General features: G+C 36.6%; 2 protein-coding genes across 17 annotated transcripts in view; one reads left to right on the plus strand and one right to left on the minus strand.

Moving 5' to 3' along the window:
* The window catches only part of zbtb26 (zinc finger and BTB domain containing 26), a 1115122-nt gene that overhangs the window by 923682 nt on the left and 182740 nt on the right, over positions 1-8700 (minus strand). The gene's annotated exons all lie outside the window — the stretch shown is intronic.
* pdzd2 (PDZ domain containing 2) overlaps positions 1-8700 on the plus strand; it is a 192590-nt gene that overhangs the window by 8820 nt on the left and 175070 nt on the right. For 13 of the 16 annotated variants that reach the window (XM_017306566.1, XM_008417432.2, XM_008417433.2 and 10 more), the window contains one exon: positions 3608-3961. The exons of 2 other annotated variants lie outside the window; for them this stretch is intronic. In XM_017306566.1, the coding sequence (XP_017162055.1) occupies positions 3845-3961 (117 nt within the window). In that variant the 5' untranslated portion in view covers positions 3608-3844. The remainder of the gene's footprint in view (positions 1-3607; positions 3962-8700) is intronic. One more of the 16 variants, XM_017306569.1, reaches the window with a different exon arrangement.

The raw sequence follows: 8700 nt of genomic DNA on the forward strand, positions 1-8700 counted from the left end.
CTTTTTGGGGGGCAAAATGAATGTACGTAGCTGAACATAGACAACATCAGTAGCCTACAGGCTACTTGTTAAGCTTAAGGTGATGTATTGATATTAGCTAGTCATCTTTTAGCTAACATTACCTGCATCCAACAGCTTTACTCAACAGTCTGTTAGTTTGGGGGAAAATCTGTGAAAAGTTTTTTTGCGTTTTGCTGGTTTGCTGCCATTATTCTAACACACACCTGTGCAGCTCCGCACAGCAGCAGCAGGTCTCCTTCACGTCGCAGAGGTGTGAACCCAGCGCGAGCATCGTAGCACTCATGTTGTGTTTAAAGGCGGCTCGGAAAAACAGGTTACCACATGTTAACGGATTAAACAGTTTTAACTGCTGATAAAAGTGACAAAGACATATATGAGAAGTGTGAAAGCCCCTACTGTATCAAATTGACATAGGAATAACAGAGTTGGCCATTCTAAGGTAAAAACCCAGCGCATACAGCGTTCAGGGTTTTTTTTTTCATCCAGACAGCTTCCTGCGCCCCACCTGCAATGGCACGGCGCACCCCCCTAGGGGGCACGCCTTACCGTTTGGGAACCTCTGGTCTGCAATATAGTGATATGACTTTCAGGAACGATTCGATTCTTCTGGACGAATCTTTACTAAGTCCTGTAGGACTGAAGCCTCAAATGCCGTTCTTTGTTCTTGTGGTGCTCTGCATACAGTGCAGTAGCTATTATTATTTTATTTCATTAAAATATATATTTATTTAATTGGCGAATAAATAAAACAAGAAGTTAAGAACACAGAACATGCTCATTGATCATTGACTGTTTTCATCACCTGTCATGGTGGCAAACATTGCAGCAGGAGGGAGGATGAGAACAGTCAGTGTTCCTTCTGCTTGGTTACTTCTTGCTTATTGCACCTTGGACAGTGTTCATAGTTGAGTGTTGTTTACCGTTTATTGCTATGTTTAATGGTGCAGACAGTTGTGGTTTCTGACATGGGCAATATGGGCAACCGCCCAAGGTGTTATTTTTTTTTTTGATGGTAGGAGACCTCTGCAGATTGTAGTGCAGAGATGAAAGCAAAACAGAATGAAGAAGAGTTTTAATTGATACTGGTTAAATTTATTTCAGCTCTAAGTATTTAATATCTAAGAGTTTCTATGGGAATGTGGATCTTTCAGATCAATTTGAGAAGCAATTTTGATAGGTAAACTAAATTTTTTGTGTCACCTAGTGCTGGGTGCTGGTCTTGGTCTTGGATTTGGTCTTGGGTTAGGTGGACTTGACTACAACACTGCTATGTGGTTCCGTGGTTGCATGTCCTCCCCCACCCACCCTGTTTCCATCTCCTTTCTGTTGGATTTATTTCAAAATAAATGCCACTAGTGGCAAAAAAGTGAAGTTCGTGCTATGTTAGGACAGGAGACAAGATGTTTCCATCCCTGAAATTATGATGCAGAGAATCACATGTCTAAGTATAAACTATGTACAGAAAGTAAACACAATAAAAACATGCTTTAAAATGGAACATTTCTGATGTATTAAAATTAATTATGATCGGTACACTTAATGACATTGTGTTAGCGATTAGGTAATGCATTCAGCACGTACTTTTACTTTTAATATTTAATTATTTTTAAAAGCCAGTACTTTTTTACTTTTACTTAGGTACAAATGTTAATGTGGTACTTTTACTTGAGTACATTTTTGTCTGTGTATTTGTACTTTGTACTTAAGTAAATTTTTGAGTACTTTCTCCACCACTGTAAAGGATCCAAAAGACTTCAAATCAATGCCAACTGTTCGCCAGATGTTATACATGTTGATCATGTTGCGTTTACATTTGTCCTGAGTGTGTGTCACCTGAAGGACACATTCAGTGGTGCTTTCTGAAGTTTCTTGACCACATCAAAGATGTCTTTAGCTCTTTACATTAGTCTGAGATAATGTAAACTTAGTCTTAATTTTCACTCTTATCTAACTTCATCATGTAGGTGTTAGGCCCTATCATGTCTGGGTATGTTCTGTTTCTGCTGTGCTTTAAGATAGGGTTATAGTTGATGCGTTGAACTGGGTATGTGGCGCCGTGCGCAGCAACACCACTCCCTTGCATTTGACCCACACATTGGGAACCATTCACACAAACTGGACGATTTGGAAGGTGCTCTTACAGAGCCGGTCCCCTTTGCGCTGGCTTTTGTATAAAACTTATGAGAGGGCTCAGTTTATGAGAATATGGCTCCACTGTACACATTAACTACAAACGCCATACTTTGTCTTGGTTTGCACAAGCTCAACATGAACTTTCAAAAGTGTGGCTATAACTCAACCCTTACTCACTCTTTAGAGTGGGGGACTACAGATAACTTGCCTTCATTGCTAATTCTGGCATATTCTGTTGTGTACATTGTTCTTTCTGAAACAAATAACAACTGACTGTTAGATGCTCTGGAAACTGCCTCGAACGCAACAGCTCTTGTTGTGTTGTCATTTATTCAGTCTGGTGGTTTGTGACATCAGCTCCATTAAACAGTCTGCATGTATATCAAAAATATATACAAATTGAACTTTTCCTTCTGATTTGGTAACTGTCTTTGTCGGTGAATGTATTTTAAAAATCTCCATCATCCGTTCAGTTTATGAAACCAATAACTCCAGTAAGTCCAAGGAAATCCACACAAATTTTGCTCTGATTTAACTCTGGCCAGAACAGGGCAGGGCATTTTGCCTACAGTTGGGTGTATACTGTAGGAATAGACATACAGACATACGGAACCACAAAACCAGAGTTTATTTGAAGCTCAATTTCCGCATAGTGATTAAAGTGTGGTCTTATGGTAGCCTGTGTTTTTTTTCCCACACTTGCCACCAATGTAGCTTTAACCAGAGTGCAGATGAAGGGTCAACCCAGATTCCTCAGGACAACCTTTTTTTCTTTGCTTTTTTTCTTTTTTTATAGCCAAAATTAGGCTACTGAAGATATCTGCTGAACTTGCATTTTTTTTAAACTCTTGAGAGCGGCTTTAGCACCAGTAAAAATTTTACTTGTAACTGTGGAACTTACAAAAATGCCTTTTGAGTTCTCATATAGCTAGGAAATTTTTCATCATTGCCATGAGGATTAGGAGTGTTTTAGCAATTCCTACCAAAATTATAATGCTGACACAGCTTTTAAATTGACCTATAGTATGATTGCGAAGGAAGATGATTACACATTACTAATTGTAGGTTCTTTAGTCCCAGCGCTGTAGACTAGAGCTGCCTCTCACACAGAGCCATGCAGAGACCTTTGGAGGGGCAGAGGCTCAAAGCTAAAAAGGGGTACATTGAACAGGATCTTAAAACACAGCACAGCAACATAGCAACAACCAAACATGCATGAAAGAATCAAAGCAACACCCCAGATATGTGGTTGATGAAGAAATAAGGTAACATGATATAAACTTCAAAAAACTTGAATTTGCATAACAAAGCCATCAATGGACATAATAAGCACTTTGTACAAAATTGAGAGAAGCATTAAACAAATTTATTATTTTTAAATGTTTATTTGCATGCCTTCTTTTGCTTCCTGCTACAATGTAACAAGTTTTATACACTTATGTGTGTTTTCCAGGTGATAGTCTGATACTGCAGAACCACTGTTCAACCACTGTGGACAGCAATACGACTTCATCCCCTCTGGATCACGTTGGCATTTTTTTTTTAAGTTAACACAACTTCTGTTAAGTAATTGTTGCTCAGAACTGGATTTGTGAAGCTGAGCCAACATTGGTTACTGCTACTTTTCTGATGGTAGCAAGCATCACTGTTACTGTCAGTGAGGGGTCTGCAGCAGGCTCAAAATGTCAGTATGCCTATTACTCAGGACAACGCCCTCAGCATTCTCCTGCTGCTGGAGGACTGGCACAGAGCTCAAATGGTGAGATCTAACAACACTAACATAAAAGAAGACAGTTTGGAATATAAGGTACTTCACTACTCTCACCCACTATTTTCACTTTTTACTGCAAATCTTCACTCACCTTTGCTTTCAACTAATAAACATTTTAAATACTCACCTTTGCTTTAAAATTTAAGCATTACACTAATTTCACCTGATTCTTTACATTTCAGAACTGCAGATTTTACATTGTGGCGACAATCATGTGAAAAACTTTGAATGTTTTTGTATTTTCTTAATAGGATTTTCTATCAGATTTGTTTGTAAATCTTCATCTGTCCATACCAATATTCACAGTATTCAGGAATTGTAGCACTTATGTCTCTGGTTATAACCTGGATAAAAACAGATTCTAATAATAAACCCTTTAGGAGTTGAGAGTAAATATAAAAAATATTTAAATATTCTTCATTTCATGGTGTTCAATTTTTTTCTACCAGTAACCATCCAGTTTTATTGGGATAGGCTACTAAAAAAATATTTTATTTGTAAAGCAAGGAGTAATATTATGTAAGCAGTGGCTTTAAGGCATAACATCTTTGTTTCATCTTTCATTGTATTTTTTATGTTCAGTCCAAATACATTAGCAAATTTATAGCATCATAAGACTCTAAACTCAAAGAATAAATAGATGTACTAAGACCACACAACTTAATGAATAATCTATTTCATTTCATCTTGTCTAATCTCATCTGCCTGCATGTTTTACTTCCAATCCTGAAATACAAGTTCACCAAAAATACTTTAATTGACTACCAGTTGTTACTTTTAAATAAACATCATTTAGAGTGTAACAAAGACTGGGAAGTCACATAGAAGAATCTTTCTGAGATCTGTCATCAAATGGGAGGAAAAGCAACGCTGAGTCTGAAAAAAGGTTGTCAAGATACAGACATTTGTATTCTAATAATAATGAGTACTCTACCATTTTCATACCAAGGCAAAACATTTTTGAAGGCACTAGTTATCATGCCTAGTTAATAGCAAAAATGTGATTAAATAAAATATTATGTATTTAAACTTTATTTTATTGAAACAAAACCAATGTTTAGGGGTCAGCAATAGACAGGAGAACTCTTAGTGTAAGTGTCTATAACCTGTGCTCACTTGCCCTGGCTGGACCTCATGTTTGGGGTTGGTGCTAGCAGTCACTGGCAGGAGCCAGGGTAGTTCATCCCAAGACGACTCTGAGACACACAAGCCACAACCATGCTTGTATGCACTCCTTTAAACTGCAATTTATGTTGAAGCAAAGATATTTACTAACAGGAATATCTTTGGTCTATGAGAATAATGTTCAAAGAGAAAACTTGCAGAAGCATGGGGAGAACATGCAAACACCTTACTGAAAGAATTTCACATATTCATATGTTAACATATGAATAAATTACTCAACGTACCTAAGGCTGTTGTAAACTAATATTTTAATTGAGTATTTTAATGATTATTCTTACAATTAAATGAGTAATCAGGTAAAAAAATTGGCTAAAATGAAATATTGGTAAATCTAACATAAGAGCAGTGTTACTGTCAGATATCAACATCAGTCCAATTTTTCATATTTGAGCATCCCTAACAATTACTCTTCTGTAGTTTAGAAAATAAACCTGTAACAATAATAGCTCACTTTATAAGTTAACCTGAAGAAAGGTTATGAAAGAATCTGAAATTATATTCAATTTAATAATAAAGAGGCAGTCTCACGAACACAATTATAAAAATGTCTAGGCTCCAGCTTTTAGTTCATGTATTCATCTTCAGTCAATTTAACAGATGAACTTTCACCTTTCCCAGCCATTTATAGCTCGTGTCCATGTTAGAGACGGGATTTGACACCTTCACTTGTCACACACAGAAGCACATCTACCGGCTCTGTATTATGGGGTTCCATTTGTGTCAAAAATAAGTATTAGTCATATGTGTAGTTCAGAGGTTGCGCTAGACTTTTTTGTTTTCCGTCATTTTGACCGACAAGATTAAAAGAATCAGTCATGTTCTATTTTCAAATTATAATTACATTAAAATCAGCTATTTAGCTGCATTTTTATGCGGTTTAGTTAATATTCACCCAGTTGAACCGTGAATCCAGATCCCATTATACATAAAGCAGATAAATGCATCTAACTTTTTCTCCATAGTGACAAAAACCAATGACTGTGGCCACAATAACTTATAATAAATTAAACGACTCCACTTAAATTACCAGCACTTCACCTACTGGGGTCTGAACACACAGCTTCACAAATTCCTCCTGGTTCACATCTGCAGAGAAATCTGCGCTAGTTCATCGGGCAGTTGGATCTGCCTGAACCAAACTGATCAATTGAACTTTTTTTTTTACTCTGTGCGGTCTGGGCATGCACTTTTATGAGGAGTTTTATTTGTTTCTTTTTTTTTGGCGTGGTTTCACTTCCCCGAAACGGACAGATGTTACTTCTGCCGCGCTTTTGAGTGCCGCTCTCCTTCTGGGTGTGGGACGGTAACGTCTTCAGCTCCATTTGTTAAAACCACAGGATGAGTTAAGTTTAATTGTTTGCAGTGGCAGAGCCGCGTCTGCATTGGTTGTGCAGCCGCAGCGCACTGCACATTACGATCTAATTAACTTGTGCACCGTTATTTATGTCTTCAAGATAAACTGCTGGCTCCTCTGTTTAGACTATAAATGGATTCAACATTGCATTCTCTTAAGTTTTCTCTGTTCTGTATGTAACGGAGACCGGAATTAAATGCGCTGTTTCTACCAAAGGTTTTGAATGGGCTTCCTAACGCTCCAAAGCATCTGGTCCATAACGTTGTCAGCTCCCAGTCAGAAAGATGCATTTAGTTCAGTGTCCATATTCAGAAAGGATTCTTTTATTGATTGATTTTAGTTGCCTCTGCGATGAACTCTTTGCGTAAAGTCTCTAATGTCTGCGCATGTGCACCAGTCAAGGGTGTTAATTATAACCTGTCAAATGACCGACGAGCTTTAAATATTCCTGTCTAAAAGAATAACCGGTCAAATACGGAAAATATTCGGTTAACGCGACCTCTGGTGTAGATGTTGTTGGTCTATGTTGTTGCTATGTGACTTTGGTTGATGTCTATGGTCTTATACTTTATGGATATGTCAATGTTGCATGTAGATGTTGCATATGTTAGATATTGCATATGTCTCTGTTGCATATGACTATGTTGCATATGTGTTCGCTGCATATGTCTATGTTGCATATGTCTACACAGCATATGCGTTCGTTGCATGTGAGTTCGCTGCACATGTGTTCGCTGCATATGTCTATGTTGCATATGTCTATGATGCATATGTATTTACTGCATATGTATGTTGCATATGCGTTTGTGGCATATGTGTTTGCTGCATATGTACATGTTACATACGTTATGTCTCTAGCTGTGTCGTGATTATTACTCACTGTCATCTTATCAATTCATCTGCAGTAATGCAATGAACACTTGGCAGTTTTTTATGTAACTTCTGTGATTGGTCAATGTCATTGTTCCCTGCTGTTAGTTCATGTCGTTGGTCCGTGTTGCTGTTGCCTGTTCTCTTCGCCATTAATAAAGTGTTGAAGTAGGTCATGTCTGATCAAAGTGTTTATTAGATATTACAAAAATGTTAGTCTTTCCATGTTGTTTTCAAAATGCTTAGATTTCTTCTACCTTGTATTTTCTTCAACCATTAATCTAACGCTCCCTCCTCTATCGCTCGGAGGTTCACTTGAGGACTATCAACAAATGTCCGAACCAACCACTCCTGACAAACAAATGTTAAATGCCAACCAAAAACATCTACACATATGACTTCTACTTTTTTTTTTGACACAAATGGAACCCCAAAGTTGAAACCTATGCGCACCGCAGATGTTTCTAAATTGTTGGTGGCTGCAGCAATGCCTATTGAAAAATGCTACCAATGTGACAAAACCGTTTGCAAAACTTTACTATAAATTCCATTTGATGCATAAATGATTAATGTTGCATGTGAAATATGTTTCAAAACAAGTGTCTATAGAAGACATTGAATGCTGCTCTGTATAGAGAGTAAGCTACTTCCCTGACTCAATTGATGACCGGTTCTGATGCAGATGCGAGTTTTCTTCCCTTGCACAGTAAAAAAATTCCGTAAAAAAAAACGGAAAATGTTCTGGTAATTTTCTGCCAGTACATTTTCTGTTTTTTTTATGGAATTTCCAGCAGAATTTTTTCCGTAATTTAACAGATTCTTTCCTGTAATTTAACAGCTTTTATATGTAAAATTTTAAACATAGAAAACTGTTAATTTCCATAATTTAACAGTTTATGTCAAATATATCAATATTTTGTTAACCCAAAACTGAAATTGTCTGTCTTTTTACTCTGTCTTTTGTGATATTTAAAAAACACTTTAAAGACACTTAAAAAAAAAAAAAAACTTGGACATTTCCAAATACTTTTGTCTTCCAAACCATTGAAGTCTGTATTCTATACCATATATTAATTATAGTGTCAAATATATTAAAGTTAATGTATTTAATATATTCTTAGCATAATTTTGAAACAAAACTAAATTTTAAGTTTACAGGAAATGTAGTTGTAGAACACGAAACACTTAGTTTGAAAGTAGCTCATGCAAAGTGATATAAAAATAAAACCATTTGACAATTTGCAGATTTTATTTAGCAATTTAAGACCATAAATTTGTAACAAATCCTCGTATAAACGAGAAATGTACACGCACAAGAGAGTCCTTTGACTTGTTTTTATACAAATTTAGAAATAAGTATGACCGC

Source organism: Poecilia reticulata, linkage group LG9 (assembly GCF_000633615.1).
Source record: "Poecilia reticulata strain Guanapo linkage group LG9, Guppy_female_1.0+MT, whole genome shotgun sequence".
Classification (NCBI taxonomy): Eukaryota; Metazoa; Chordata; class Actinopteri; order Cyprinodontiformes; family Poeciliidae; genus Poecilia; species Poecilia reticulata.